Below are 17,310 nucleotides of genomic sequence, written 5' to 3' on the forward strand. Positions count from 1 at the left end.
ATTAATTTATTATAAAAATCCACAAGGAAAAAGTTTTCCTGTAGGCTGTATACCATATAATACAAAAAACGAATAAAATCCTTTATAAAAGGTATATATTTAAAAATCCCTAAAAAGGGCTACATCACAGAACTAGTTTTCGATTGGTTGACCAATCATTTTAGATAAGCACTGATGATGTGTGCTTACAAAATACCTTTTATAAAGGATTCTATTGTTTTTTTTAATTTATTATAATTTCTTAACTAATTGATCAAACAAAATTTAACAAATTGGAAACGAAAGAAGAATATTAAAGCTATCTTAAGTTGAAATAAACAGAAAAAATATGGGCAAACGTACGGTGTGGGCGGAAGGTGAGACGTACATGAATTATAATCAAAAATGGTTTAAAAATGTGTAACTAATACAATTTTACCTATAGGACTCTAAAATCATACTAAACAACTTACTTATTAAATATCTTACTAAACGATGTTTTACTCAAAAAAAAATCAAATTAACGTTTTTAAGTAAATTAGAAGCAATTATTTAGGTTGATGGAACTTTTAAATATTGCACAAAATTTTTTACTTAACTATTTACAATTCATGGACTCAATAATGGACACTTTATGCCATTATTCTTTTGTTTTCAAATAAGTTAGCAAATTCATATGTGATTGCCTTAAATTGTGTCAAAAATTAAACCTTTTTAATCCCAGGAGTGTGTATTCCGATTTCGAAAAAGAGATCCATGCAGCCGTAAGTGAAGTGTTTCTCTCTGCGAAAATAAAATGATGTACATTTCGTCTCGGACAATCATGGTGTAGAAAAATTCAAAAAGTTGGATTTTCCTAGGTCCATTAGACGTACGTGAATGTTTTGCTATAGACTTTAGTTAGATTTGCTGATTACTTAGTGAACAAGGAAAACAGTTCATTACTTGAGCGTACAACCATTGCCTGTGAAAGCCTGCTTAACCATTGAAGCGAACCAGTATGTATACAGTTTTCGGATCGAAAACTATTATTTTTAAACTGTATTATATTAAAAGGGATTTTTGAACTCGCGAGCTAACTAGTGTGCTCCGTACTTAAGTTTAAACGGATATATTACAATTTTATAGGTGTTTTTTAAAGCTTAAGATATAGTCTTTAAAGTGCACTAAATTATTTTACTTCAAAAATGCAATAAACAACTTCTTTTTGAGAAAATTAAAAAAGGTAAAAAATGTAATACAAAATCCGAAAATTATCAGTTAAAAAAATGTTTACACAAAGTCATCAAAATTTTTTCTGTACAACTTGCTTACCTAAAATACATTTAATAACAAGCTTAAACAATATTAAATGTTCAAAAAAAATTTTTTGCGCTCTTATACAGTATGTTTGCGCAACTTGGAACCTATGGAAAACTTCTTTATTATAAATTTTACGAAAAAAAGTTATTCTTCATAAAATGCTCTGCGTCGTATAGAATATAGAATCTAAAATGCATCAAATATCAAATATTTGTACCTTTGTATTTGAAAATATGAATTTCGCTCAAGGGTAAAATACCTTAGTATTTGAAAATATCGAAAATTGTTATTAAGAAAATATCTGATGGTTGAATCTTAGGTTTTAGACCATGCAGAACTTTTTATGAAAAATAACTTTTTTTCGTAAAATTAATAATAAAAAAGTTTTATATGATTCCAACCTACAGGGACATATTTTATATTGACTCCCCTATAAATTATTATTTAATATTTACTATAATAAGAGACACACTTTACAAAATCCAGTCTAGTCTTTAGATTTGACTGATATCTTATTAATAAATTTTCTACATTTTTCAATTTTAGTTTAACTTTTTTATCTTTGATTGGTTTTGCAATATGTAAACTTTGAATTTTAACATACGTATCTACCTGAAATTCTTTAATTTTTTCTAAGAAAATGTATATGGATGGATGCGTATTATAAAAAAATGAAGTAAAATGCGAATGAAAAGATTCGCAAGCATTCGTGGTACGACTAACAGAAGAATTTGCCTCTGCCCATAAATATATGGGGAGAATATGGCATTTTCGTCTATATATGTTTCAACTAAATAATCAACATATCTATCTAAAATTTCATTTTCTGGTTTGCATGACATTAAATAAAACACAAGACAATCTGATAAGTCTTCTGGTTTTATATAAGTAAGGCCAAAAGTATCTTTGAGCCACTTGCCTACTTCACAATCATTCGTATATTCTGATTCTGATGTTAAATCAAGAGACAGAATTTTTCTATACCACATACTAGAAGCTTGCAGTAGGTGAAATCTACAACCATGTATTTCAGTGTTCGGACATATTTGAATGATTTCATTATGTATAGATTTTTCAAAATCTATAAAAATTTTACTAGGATTAAACTTAATTTTGAGAGCTTTAAGAATTTCTGATTTTAACAAATAAAAAAGATTTTTGTAAGTTTATGTTTTTTTTTTGTTTGGCAGTAAACAGTATAATAAAGAAATACAATGCCCGTTAATTAGCCCGTGAATAGTGAATGATTGCAAATAATATCTGGTACAGAAGAAAATGTGCCATCTATATAATATATATGTTACCGGCAAAGTGTAAAATCAGGCATTGTATAGAATACCTAGGCATTATATACATTGCCAAAAGTAAGCAGGCAAAGTGTGAAATTTTAAACATTTCATACTTTGCCTAGGCATTCTATAGAATGCCTGCTGGAGTTCAGGCAGAGTTAAAAATCTGTCTGTTCCATTGTTTTCGAGTTACAACGTGCTTGCCTCACCTACTCCCCCCGCCCATCCCCGCTATAACGCTGCTCTCAGTTCTGTTCCGTCACGCCACAGTATTGTGCTAGGCCTACGCTTCAGTTCTGTTCTGTCGTGCCACTGTATTGTTGCTTGAAAATGTCACAAGTGAACAGTAGTATCAGTAGTTCTAGTGATCGTTTATCGCTAATGAAACTTCGTTTTAGTGCCGAACTTGTAAAAATTCGGAATGCAAGTGCTAAAAATAGTGTTTTTTTGACTGAAGACGACTATAAGAAGCTGGTGTTGGAGGTCGAAGATGCCAAGGCCAAGCCCAGAAAGGAACCTCGTCACTACTGGCTACTCAACAGGTATGATGTAATGATCGTAGAAAATGTGCAAAAACTAATACACCCATTAAAACAAGGAGACAGTGTTGTAAAATTTTATGTCCACGATTCAGATTTATTTACTGTTCTCCATGAAGCTCATGTAGCTATTGGTCATGGTGGAAGAGATCGAATGTTAAAAGAGCTAGATATTAAGTACAAAAATGTTACACGTCATGATGTTGAGCTATATATTAGTTTGTGTGAACCATGTCAGAAGAAACAAAAGGGTTCGAAAAGAGGAGTGGTAGTAAAGCCCCTGATTTCATCAGAATTTAATTCTCGTTGTCAAGTAGATTTGATTGATTTCCAGTCACAGCCCGACAGGGAGTTTAAGTTCATAATGGTCTATCAGGATCATTTGACAAAATTTGTGATTCTTAAGCCTCTCAAAACTAAAACCGCTGAGGAAGTAGCATATCACCTAGTTGATATTTTTACTCTCATTGGAGCACCAAGTATATTGCAGTCAGACAATGGAAGGGAGTTTGCAAACAAAATAGTTTACAATTTAAAAGATTATTGGCCTACGTTAAAAATCGTTCATGGCAAACCACGTCATTCTCAAAGTCAGGGTAGTGTAGAACGTGCAAACCAAGATATTGAAAACATGATTTCGACTTGGATGCAAGATGAAAAAACTGACCGTTGGAGTGAGGGATTGAGATTTGTACAACTTATGAAAAATAGAGCTTTACATTCAGGAATCAAAAGAACGCCCTATGAGGCTCTCTTCGGCTGTAAAGTAAAGGTCGGTCTTACAACATCTTCTCTGCCTCGAGACATTTTGGTTTCCATTAACAGCGAAGAAGATTTGGAAAGAGTGGTTAATAACATGCACACAACAGAAACACAAACAATGTCAAGTCTAGAACCTCCACTCCAAACCGATCATAACACTTCAGAAGTTAATGAGGCAACCGTTGATGTCTCGGTCAGTTCTAGCCTTCTACAAATGTGTAGCGTTTGTTTGCAGCAAACTAATGAGAAACAAAACTGCACAAAATGTTTAGCGGACATACATATTTCATGTGGCCATTCAATTCAGGGGTGTGATGATACTGAAAAAACCCTGTTGTGTGTCCCTTGTTTTAATTCGGAAAATATTGATAAAGAGAGGAAGAGGTCAAAAGCTTGTCTTGAAAAACAAGCTAAGAAAATGAAAGCTAATTCCGATAAAAAGTTTCCCCCCGTCACCAAAGGAGTCACTGTTCGTGTTCCAATTCCTGACGTTGACAAAGGAAAAGGTGACTTGAGAAATATTCTGGCAGTGGTTATGGATACGACAGAAGATGGCTTTTACAAATTAGGGACCGCCAACGGAGTTTTGAAACAACTGTACGCAAGGTCACAGTTTACAGTTTGCAAAAAAGCCTAGTTCGAGTAGAAGACGTGCCTGATCAAGAAACAGGACTTCGTACCGTTGCAACAGCTCAGTCAACAGGAAGCGGCCAAGGATTTGTGAGATGCACTTGCAAAACTAAATGTCAAACCAAACAATGTGCTTGTGTTAAAAACAATCGAAAATGCAACTCGAAGTGCCATAGTTCTCTTTCCTGCTGTAACAAGTAATTTCTTAAATTAATATTTCACTTTTAAATTTTACTCTAGTAAAATATGAGGATTTTCAGATCATATGTTTAATACATTTCATGTTTGTTATTTGCAATAAACAATTTTTAACAATGTTGTTCATTTTATACTTTGCCTGCAAAACTTTCGACATTCTATATAATGCCTAGGCATTATACACAATGCCTAGGCAAAGTTTGTACAATTGTTAAGAAATGAGTTTATTTCATACTTTTCCTGGATTCACTCGGCAATGTATACAATGCCTAGGTATTCCATACAATGCCTGAATTGTACACATTGCCGGTAACATATACAATTCAATGTCGCTAAAAGTCTTACATTTGTTTCACTATTATCTTACTTTTGACACAGTTTATAGAGAGAATATTTTCCCCTTATTGAACCTTATCAATATTGGAAGGAAGTCGACCAGGCATCATTTTTTGTCGATAATTATATATTTTGTCTTATGTAACTTATAACGCATATTTAACGTATATATTTAACGTATATTTATTATTAACGTATATTTTTTCTTATATCAATCGTAGAATTGTTTCAGGCAAATTAGCTGCAAGCTCTTGGCGTATAATTTTTGCTGGTTTTTCAGTAATATTCTCTTCGGCTTAACGTTTACAAGAGTTAGAAACAATTTTCCGATCTATCTACTGACGATCTGGTACATGATTATGTTGTAGGCTACTTCTAGAAATTGTAAAATTTGCACCAATAGTAAACAATCTCGCACTACAAATTGTTTTATTACACCTCCAGTACACTTCTTCACTTTTTAAAACTTTCATTTTATAAAACTTTCACTTAATAAAAAATAAAATTTTCAAATAGCAGTAAAGGTCTATCGCGATTACTTTCTATTAAATATGCCATTGCATATTAAATATGCCAAAATTGCAATTGTGACTAAAAATAAAATACCATAATTATTAGCTCATTAATTATTATAGGTACCTACTGTAATCTTAGAGCAGGTAGATGAATAATTCCCTTGAATGCCTTTTTGTAAAATCTACCTGAAATAATCACTTCGATTTTGGTGAGGAAAATACCTGTCGGATTATGGCATACCCTTCCAAACGCAGGTATAAAGATTATTTTGGTGAGGAAATTACACCCGCCGATATAGCTAATACAATATAAATACAAAAATTCCCATCACAGTTCGGACGAGAATTTTAGTTATTAACAAATAACGGTCAAAAATAGCACTTGTTATCAAAATTATCGTTTAAATCGCTACAAGTAAAATAAGGGCAGGTATTTAAATATCTTATTTAGAGTATTCATCTTTGCTCATCAGGTAGATGAGCAAAGTTTAAAACGGCAGTTTTTGAATTTTTGGTCCTATCATTTGTTGCTTCGCTAATTGCAAAATAAGACTAGAATTTCTAAAATAAAAATATGCTATAACTTTTGCGAAAATCAACTTAAGTCTTTGATATTGCATAAAAAGATAAGTCAACTAGTATAATGTACCAAAAATTTCAAGACGATTCGTCAATTAGTTTAATTTTATATAATTTGTTTATCCCAAAGAGTAACTTTTTTGTAACTTTATTGTTCAGAAAGTAATAGTAATTCAACAATTCTGTGGAAACTACATGTAGGAAAAATACTTATATTTTCAAAGTATTTAAAAAAAAATCAATAAAAAGTAATTTTTTATCATTCCGAAATCATTTTACTAAAGTAGAGACTGTAGAATAAATCTACTTTGTGATATCAAAAGCTGGTATTTTTACACGAATTTTCAAAAATAAACTTTTTGCCTAGGTGAATTACGGTCAAAGTTGGCCACTTTTATTATTTAATTCACAGTTACTTCTACATAGGTACATAAAATTCTCCTGTAACAGTGTTAGGCTACGGCTCCACGGGCGAGAAATTGACGCTAGCAGTAGCAGTAAAATGAACTTAAGGTTCCGCGGAACGGAATGGGAATAGCCGAACTGAACCGACTACGCACAAGTCCTGTAGTCGGTACAGTTCGGCTATTCCCATTCCGTTCCGCGGAACCTTAAGTTCATTTTACTGCTACTGCTAGCGTCAATTTCTCGCCCGTGGAGCCGTAGCCTTAGTTACGATACTTCTCTGAAACTGCTTGACCGAGTTTTATGAAATTTTACACGTCGGTGTCGTCGCCCTAAGTGTTAACCTGCTATCTCCGTTTTACCCAATTTTACAGAAGAGGCAAAAAACGATTTCGCAGCGTGTACTTGTCAGGTCACGTTTTACTATATAAATGCATGGCTGTCAAGGACTTAGCTGTGTTTACGCGGGAAAATCAAAGCAATCGGAGTTAGCTGGTATACAAATCATACAATATTTTAGGTTTTAAATAAAAAATGTAACTTGACTGTTTAACTAATCGATAGACTAAATTAATACTATTATGAAGATGTTAAAAACTCATTTTGCCTAAAATGTGGACTTAGCAGGTTAACACTTTAACGCGACGACGTATAGCCTGTACGAGTGAAAATATGTTTTAATCTATTTTTCATACCCATGCCCTCCTGATATTTTTTTTATTTTTTGGACAAAATTTTCTACCTTAATTTTATATGATAGTATAGTTAACAAATACATACAACCCTTAATTTTCACTCTTCTATTATCAACCACTATTTTCAATAGCCATCTATATATTTACATCTATAAAATTCTCCTGTCACAGTGTTAGTTGCCATACTCCTCCGAGACCGCTCGACCGATTTCTATTAAATTATAATAATATAATGTATATTCGGTAGGTCTTAGAATCGGCCGTAATCTGTTTTCCATATCCTTGAGGTATAAGCGGTATGTGTACATGACGTACTCTATAAGACTACGAGTAGGTACATACAAATTAAAAAAATTATGATCAAAATCCATCAACAAGCTCCGGATATATTAATGGAAGCATATGTTTGAAGAATCAATTTCATATTTTGAGTGCACGGATTTTAATAATTCCCCTCCGCCCTCCACCGACCACGAATGTATTTCGTTAGGACGTCATTTTGAAAGCTTTATTAACTACTCTGTTGAAGTTCAAAGTTTTCTAAAACTTTTAGACAAAACTATGTACTTTGAACTTCAAAATGACGCTAGTTAGGTTGCTTAATTGTTTTAAATAATGTAGTTGTCAATTAATAAAAAAAGTGGCTAACTTTTACCGTAATTAATTAACCTAGGTGAAATTTTATTTTAAGAATTCGTGTAAAAATATCCCATTGTAGTTTTAGAATTTGTAGTTTTCCACAGAATTGCTATATCATTATTTTTTCTGAACAATAACATTGCAAAAAAAGCTCTTTGGAATAAACAAATTGAATAAAGTTTAAACTAATTGTCGAATCGTCTTGAAATTTTTTGTGCATTATATGGACTGTTTGACTAAACATTTCCTGCAATATGAAAGTCTTAAGATCATTTTCGCAAAAGTTATAGGAAATTTTTTATTTTCGAAATTTTAGTATAATTTTGCAATTTCCGAAGCAACAAATGATCGGAGCAAAATTAAAAAACTACCTTTTTAAACCTTGGCACATTTGCTAAAAGAAGAATGCTATAAATTATATATTTAATTACCTAGACGAATCAACGAAGCACTTCTTCTGTCTTCAACGAAGCACTAAAAAGCCCAAAACCTAGGAATTTTGTGCAGTAAGATGAATCGTCATGGAACTTTTTGCAATCGATTAGAGAGAGTGTCAGGCAACTTTGTGAACTAAATTCATCTAGGGCAAAAATTTTTTTGCATAAGAAAATGCATTTTAAAAGTGCATCTCGAAGAGGTGAAAATGAAAAATTTAGAACTTGGGAAATATTGACGGAAATGAGTTGAATTTTTATACTCGGAGGTTATGGGGATCGCTGAGCACGAATTTCATATCGGCGAAGGTCTCCAAGGTACCTGGTGCCCACCGTGGAACTCGTCGCCTAGAGTTTTATGTTATAAGCATTAAAAATTAGTCAATATCCATTAGTCGGGGGGTTTTTGGGGTCGCCGGCCACGAATTTAATGTTGGCGATGGCATCCAAGATACCTGGTGCCCAGGGTGGAACTCGTCGCCTAGAGTTTTTAGTTATAATTATCCAAAATCAGCCAAAAACTATTACCCTGGGGGTTTCGGGGGTCGCTGAGTACGACTGACTGAATTTCATGTCGGCCATGGTCTCCAAGGTACCTGGTGCCCAGTGTGCAACTCGTCGCCTGGAGTTTTATGTTATAATAATTAAAAATCAGTCAATATCCATTAAACGGCGGTTTTTGGGGCCGCTGACCACAAATTTAATGTCGGCGGTGGTCTCCAAGATACCTGGTGCCTAAAGTAGAACTCGTCGCCAGGAGTTTTTAGTTATAATTATTTAAAATTAGTCAAAAACTATTACCCTGGTGGTTTTGAGGGTCCCTGAGTACGAATTTCATGTAGGCGATGGTGCCAAAGGTTGGAACTCGTTGCCTAGCGTCTTATGTTATAACCATTCAAAATCAGTCAATAACCTTTACTCGGGGGGTTTTTGGAGTCGCTAAACACAATTTAATGTTGGCGGTGGTCTCCAAGGTACCTGGTTCCCAGGGTGCCACTCGTCGCCTGGAGTTTTATGTCATAATTATTAAAAATCAGTAAAAAACCATTAATCTGGGGGTTTTAGGGGTCGCTTAGTACGAATTTCATGTCGGCGATGGTCTCTAAGTTACCTGGTGCCCAGGGTGAAACTCGTCGCCTGGAGTTTTATGTTGTAACCACTCAAAACCAGTCAATAACCATTACTCAGGGGTTTTTGGGGTCTCTGAGTACAAATTTCATGTCGGCGATGGTCTCCAAAGTACCTGGTGCCTAGGGTGGAGCTCGTCGCCTGCAGTTTTATGTTATAATCATTCAAAATCAGTCAATATCCATTACTTTGGTGTTTTGGGGGTCGTTAAATATATTTTTCATTAATAATTTTTCTTAAAACACTTTTATATTATATCCTAAAAAATTACCTATTTAAAAATTATTTTAAAATTTTGTCGCTTTTAAAGCAGTTGTCGTTAAATTTTGACACTAATGACATTTATGAAATTTTGACATAATTGGCATTTCAAGGGTAATTAATTTATATCAGCGATTTTTTGTGTTTTCTGCGGTAATATTTTAATTTTTAGATTTCTAGTCTGCTTTTATATAAAGAAACAGTGGTTTTTAGAACTCTTTAGCGACGTATTAGTATAATATAATGTTGATGGATTACAGTCGAAGGCCGATATGATCAACCAAAAAAGAAGATATATATGGTGATCTTTCTATTGACTTTCTTGAGTGTGAATCTGTCTTTTTATTTTACTGCTCCTGGTTTCAAAACAAGGCATAGTATATATGTGAATACCTCCAAGCTACACTTTTATGTAGTTCTGTTCTTTTAAAATTTTTTAGTTAATTATAAAAAAACATCTAAAAAGTGATACCGTATTTAAAGCAAAGTAAGTTTTTAATGTTGGTGTTTTGAAAAAGTCATATATTTTATACTTATTAGTTTTGTTCATTACAGAATAAATATTAATATTATAATATCAAGCTGTTTAAGATTGGTATTAAAGGAATTTTCATTATCAACAGTCTATAGCTGCGCTGTTTCATAATTTTGGTTTTCTAAATAGCGGAAGAGAGAAATTTGTGTAACATTAAGTAGGTAAATATATTTTTTTATTTTATTTTACTTTTTTATTAATTTTTTCATTATATTATACAAATAAATTCATTATGAATACGTGCACTGACATTTAATTTAACACGTATTTTTTAGATTATTGTATACCTACCTTGAAGACCATCGCCAACATGAAATTGATGCCCAACGACCCCCTGATACCTTCGTAGTAATGGTTATTGACTGATTTTGTATGATTATACCATAAAACTCCAGGCGACGAGTTCCACCCTGGGCACCAGGTACCTTGGAGATCATCACCGTCATGAAATTCATGTTCAGCGACCTCCAAAACTCCCCGAGTAATGGTTTTAAATGATTTGTAGTAATTATAACATAAAACTCTAGATGACGAGTTCCACTTTGGGCACCAGGTAGCTTGGAGACCATCGAACACATGAAATTATTGTTCAGCGACCCCCAAAATCCTCAGAGGAATGGTTATTGACTGATTTTAAATGATTATAATATAAAACTCCCGGCGACGAGTTCCACCCTGGGCACCAGGTACACAGGAGACCATTGCCGTCATGAAGAGGGGGGTCCCAAGACCCCCCGTGTAATGGTTTTAAATGATTTGGAATAATTATAACATAATACTCCAGACGACGAGCTCCACAATGGGCACCAGGTATCTTGGATATCATCGACCACATGAAACTCTTGTTCAGCGACCCCCAAAACCCTCAGAGTAATGGTTATTGACTGATTTTCAATGATTATAACATAAAACTCCAGGCGACGAGTTCCACCCTGGGCACCAGGTTTCTTGGTGACCATCGCCAACACTAAATTCGTGGCCGGCGACCCCAAAAACCCCCCGAGTAATGGATATTGACTGATTTTTAATGATTTTAACGTAAAACTCTAGGCGACGAGTTCCACCGTGGGCACCAGGTATCTTGGAGACCATCGCCGATATGAAATTCGTACTCAGCGATCCCTAAAACCCCCGTTTATTAAAACTCAACTCATTTCCATCAATATTGCCCAAGTTCTAAATTTTTCATTTTCACCTCTTCGAGATGCACTTTTAAAATGCATTTTCTTATGCACAAAAATTTTTGCCCTAGATGAATTTAGTTCACAAATTTGCCTGACACTCTCTCTAATCGAATGCAAAAAGTTGCATGACGATTCATCTTACTGCACAAAATTTCTAGGTTTAATGCTTCGTTGCTTCGTCTAACCCTATTTTTACCTGTAGCGATTTAAACAAAAAAACTGCCATTTTTGACACTTATTTGTTAATAACTAAAATTCTTGTCCGCACTGTGACGGGTATTCTTGTATTTATAATGTATTAGGTATATAGTACCCAAAAACCCATTTGCAATCTGGTTGCTCAAGTGTCCCAAACATGGCATATTTTTGCCGTATTTCCCTGGAGTACGCGTAGTTATCAATGTATTCAATGTATGTATGTAGTGATTCTGCAGTGAGATCTTAGATTATAAATATTGACATACTAAATATTTCATATGAGTGTAAAAACAAAAGTTCAAAAAACTCTCACACTCCAGAATAATCTTTTTGTTATAATCAAAATGGGTTATGTTCCTATGTTGCTATGTAGTTATGTAGCTTTGGGTTGTACAATAAAAATATTTTCTTTCTTTTTTCTACGATTTTTCTGATGCCTGATGATGAGATATCTTGTAACCCATAACCCCTAACCTCTTTCGCTATAACTAAAAAATTAAAATAATAAAAAAATTATTGTAAATACTTGTCTCTACACTTGTCAATATTTTAGAGTCTAGACTTAAATAGTTATTTATCAATTAAGAGCGAAAAGTGATACATTATTGCTTGACTGTATACTACTGTATAGTAAGAGTTACCGCTCAATGCGTAGCGGAGAGAGGTAATTACTCAAAAGCAATACTGTCACTTTGCGCTTGTAATACATACAACATTTTCTCTACAATCACTTATAGGTCTGGATCCCGCGTATGAAAAAAAAGTTGATTAATAGCAAGCTGAAAATTTGTTAATAGCTTAAGGGTGTCTAGTCGAATAAACTTTGATATATGGGAACACTGAAACAGGGGTAGTTTTAATTGTGGAACAGGTTAAAAATTTGGAACGGTCACAGCACGAAAACGGCACATTTATTTTGTCCGACAGAACAGACTTAAACTCTCCGAACAGAGATTAAACTCTCATGAAAAAATCAGACTGCTATTTATTACCTGTCATAATTCCTGTCATTTGACATATTCTACATGTTCCACTCATTAAAACACCCATTTGGTGATAAATAGCAGTCTGATTTTTGCATGAGAGTTTAATCTCTGTTCGAAGAGTTTAAGTCTGTTCTGTCGGACAAAATAAATGTGCCGTTTTCGTGCTGTGACCGTTCCAAATTTTTAACCTGTTCCACAATTAAAACTACCCCTGTTCCAGTGTTCACACATATCAAAGTTTATTCGACTAGACACCCTTAAGCTATTAACAAATTTTCAGCTTGCTATTATTCAACTTTTTTTTCATACGCGGGATCCAGACCTATTAATAAAATGAAACTATTTTTAAATCATTAACTTTATTGTAACTATTTTATATCTGTCATTATAATGTCATAACATTAACTTTTATATCTTTCAGTTTGAATTTTCAATGTGTTTGTATTGTATGATTATACGGTTGCTACGAACGACGAGCGTAAAATCAAATTTTACGCGCTACAACGATAAAGTGACGGTACTCAGTAATAACGTCAACTTTTCGTTGCCATTGACAAGCGAAAAAGTCTTCTTTATCAAGTGATTGTAGAAAATAATACATTATCAACTGTTTCATTGTACGCTAACGTACATTTTATCCAAATAAAATTTGTATAATTTATTAATTTATTTTTAGAATAGTTTCAAAGCGTCGAAGATTTTGATGGAAACCGAACAGAAAATTATAGATTATAAGAATGGACACCTTATTTATACTGACAGTACAAAATCAGGAGCTAATCTGGTAATTCGTTTTTTAAGCACAGCTTGGTGCAAATAATTAGATTAACAAGATAATTAATCCCATATCGTAAAGTTTATAAAAAATCACGTTGATTCTCTAGAAAGTTTTATACCTGATACCGTTAGAGAACAAAGTAAAAATAATTCTAGTAATGAGGCAGTTGATATCTTATTCTTCTTTTTGTCGGACTAGCACGAGTCTGTAGCTTTACAGTTTTACAAAAGATACATTTTGAAAAAGGTTGGAAAATAAAAGCACCAAAGTGTACTTATATGCTTACTGGGAAAATTATATACAGTAATGAGTGCGCTAATAACCGGCAAAATAACGAAAAGGGCGGAAAACTTAATAGGCACGTTGTGAAATAAAAAGAGATGAAACTAGTATAGGTGGAAAATTATTAAAAAAACCTATAAATCTACAATTATATTGGTAGTTTTCCACCTTTAGGCATACCGGAGGCAAACTGTTACAGGAGAATTTAAAAAATTCCCCTGTTACAGTGGCATTTGCCACAATACTCCGATACGTCTAAAGGTAGGAAACTATGAATATATTGTAAATTTATAGGTTTCTATTAATAATTTCCCACCTCTACTAGTTTCTTCTCTTTTTATTTCACAACGTATTATATTTTTGTGTTATTTTGCCGGTTATTAGCTCACTCCTCACTGTATATACAGGCTGCGCCAAATCTCTGGTTTTATTTGATTAAGGCTCAACAAAAAAAAAACTAATGTGTATCAAAGACGTCTATAATTTAAAATTTAATATTTTCGATTTTTCAGGCTCAGGTCAGAAAAACGAAATGAACCAAAATTTTGTTTTTTAAATAAAACTCTATATACTCAATCGTTTTTGAATGTATTTGTAGGAATACAAAGATTTTATAGGTCTAAAATTCATAATTTTCAAAATATGTTTAATACTTTTCTTGAGAAAATGGTAATATTTAAAGGGCTGTGGATTAGGTTCCCAATGAAACAAAAATGTAAAGGTCATGTCACATTTTTCTAGTGTAATGTCATTTTTAAATAATTTAATATATTTTTACATATAACCAAAATGAACACTTTATTTTTATCACTATTTCCAAATACAACATTTTCTCATTTTTTAAACGGAACACCCTATATATTTTTACTGTATTTTGTAGAAAATATTACAACCATTCTTTTAGTATCAGGTTGTACATAAAGTCGATTCGCTAATCTGAGACACAAGTGTCTAGTGACATTAGTAATTTATTTTTTGAGAATTTAGGTTCCTAGATGTGACTGGAAGTTAATACGCAACCACACATACCGGCTCATAGCCAATATTATTAATAAAAAACAGACATAAACAACATAAACCTTACGCCAATCAATAATTATTTATTTACACCATTAAAATGTATTGATAACAAATGAGAAAATTATTTATTGTAGAAAATAAAAATATTTTGTAGATACGAATTTCAAAACATTTAATCAGTTTAGTATACACTCACAACTCACACTATTTCTAATAAGTAATTCTTCTATTTTTAATGAAAGAATAAGTTGATTTGAGCAATTAAATCTCGGCCGAGCGAATTCCTGGTAGAGGAGCCCAAGCGGGGATTTTTGCAGTTACTCGAGCGCGTCAGATTATCATATTGGGAGAAACCTGGTACTCTGAAGATGTACCTCTACCATATATTAGTTCTCCATGACACAGGGGAGTTCGTTAAGGGGGCCCGAAAAAAAATCTATCCTTAAAAAACTCGATGACAATTGTCAGATTAAGATAAGGTAAGTTAAGTATATGCAAGAGCAGGGCCGTAACTACGATATTGGGGCCCCGGGCCAAATGTAATCTGGGGCCCCCTATCCCCCAGCGCAAGGGGGGTCCGGAAAAATGTTTGATATTTCACCCCTTGAAAACGCATTTTTCCTCCTATATGAATACCACACTCTCTTCTTTCTTTTTGTTTTCAGCATGTCTTGCAATAATTATAAAATTAGCAGCGCTAATGAATACATCTTCATCTGTATCTATGGTTGACGGATCATCAACGAATGCGTTCGTACGCTACAATGTAAATGGTCTTACTTTGTAGCGAACGAATAAACAAGCGAATTACCAAGCAAACGTAAATGCACCTTAAGGTGCCTTAAGCAACTGCAATGTAAGCCAAACACAGTCAGTGAAGCTGGTCAGTGTAGTGGTGGGACTGATCCTAATGTGCTCATTCTATCTTACCCTTACCCTTCTTTTCAAAATGTGGTACCATGTGGTTCCTTTCACATACCAAGATATTGTCTGGGTATTTTTATTTTCCTCGTTAAAATCTATGCACGGCCAACCAAGAGGAGGCCTCTGTCCCTTGGCCAGGGGCCCCGGGGCACTGCCCCGGTTGCCCCAATCGTAGTTGCGGCCCTGTGCAAGAGAGTGTATATTTCAAAAATCTGACGATTTGGACCGGGCGTAAGAAAATCGTTAAGTCCCAAAGTTTCACAAGAAAAAAGCGAATATTTCGCGAAATGAACGACAGATCGAAAAACTAAAAAAACATGTGCTCAATATTTTTTAAAAATCTATCGAATGATACCAAACACGACTTATTCAATATTTTTAAAAATCTATCGATCCAAACACGACCCCACACGGAGGTGGGTGGGGAGTTCCTTTAAAATCTTAAATAAGAGCCCCCATTTTTTAATAAGACAAAGTAGCTGGGCTGGGACCTGGGGCCCCTATTCCGGTTGTATTTTAATTTTTATTTCGCCGAAATATCTAATTTCCTCAGCAACAATTTATATCTTTACGAAAGGTCTCGGGGGCCCCAGCTTAGCCCGGGTCCCCTCTTCCAATGGCATTTTAGGTTTTGTTACGCCGAAATAACTAATTTCCTAACTAATAATTTAAATTCTTATGTTAAGGTCTCGGGGGTCCCCGCTTAGCTCAGGCCTCAGGGCCCCTGTTCTGTTCCAATTGCATTTTAGTCGAAAAGACTAATTTCCCCAGTGAAAAATTAAGACTTTATGTTGCTGTCTTTTTAACATTGTGTCATTTGAAAATATTTCGTTGATATCGGCTTTTAAATTACATATTTTTATTTTACTCGTTAAAATATATGCACGGCCAACCAAAAGGAGGCCTCTGTCCCTTGGCCAAGGGCCCCGGGGCACTGCCCTGGTTGCCCCAATCGTAGTTACGGCCCTGTGCAAGAGAGTGTATATTTCAAAAATCTGACGATTTTGGCCGGGCGTAAGAAAATCGGTGAGTCCCAAAGTTTCACAAGAAAAAAGCGAATATTTCGCGAAATGAATGACAGATCGAAAAACTAAAAAAACATGTGCTCAATATTTTTTAAAAATCTATCGAATGATACCAAACACGACTTATTCAATATTTTTAAAAAATCTATCGAATGGCACCAAACACGACCCCACACGGAGGTGGGTGGGGAGTTCCTTTAAAATCTTAAATAGGAGCTCCCATTTTTTATTGCAGATTTGGATTTCTTACGTAAAAATAAGTAACTTTTATTCGAAACATTTTTTCGAATTATGGATAGATGGCGTTATAATCGGAAAAAACGATTGTTGGAAATGGAAAATAAAATTAAAAAATGGCAAGCGCCCACTAAAATTGAAAACTTTACTTAACTTTTTTTGGTTTTAGGACCTATTTTTCACAACCCAATGGGTCCCCATAACGCTCGAGTGACTGCACATAGCAGATTTTGCTCCCCTACTGTCAGTATACCTAGCATTTTTCGTTTTGTAGATGTTTAAAAGATCCTTGATATTTTGATTTATGTTCATAAAATAAGAATACAGTTTTTAAAATTTTAATTGTTATATCGGTAGGTACAAAAAATTTATTAATAAAAAATCTGCAAAATCATAAAATCTATAGTTGTTCTGTAAATATTAACAAAACGAGAGATACAAAGGTATATC

General features: G+C 33.8%; 1 protein-coding gene across 4 annotated transcripts in view; it reads left to right on the plus strand.

Annotated features, from left to right (window-relative positions):
* Positions 1 to 17,310, plus strand: part of LOC126879032 (trypsin-7-like) — a 111,391-nt gene that overhangs the window by 90,813 nt on the left and 3,268 nt on the right. For all 4 annotated transcript variants that reach the window (XM_050641915.1, XM_050641916.1, XM_050641918.1 and 1 more), the window contains one exon: positions 13,271 to 13,378. In XM_050641915.1, the coding sequence (XP_050497872.1) occupies positions 13,271 to 13,378 (108 nt within the window). The remainder of the gene's footprint in view (positions 1 to 13,270; positions 13,379 to 17,310) is intronic.

The sequence above is a fragment of the Diabrotica virgifera genome, chromosome 1, assembly GCF_917563875.1.
Source record: "Diabrotica virgifera virgifera chromosome 1, PGI_DIABVI_V3a".
NCBI lineage: Eukaryota > Metazoa > Arthropoda > Insecta > Coleoptera > Chrysomelidae > Diabrotica > Diabrotica virgifera.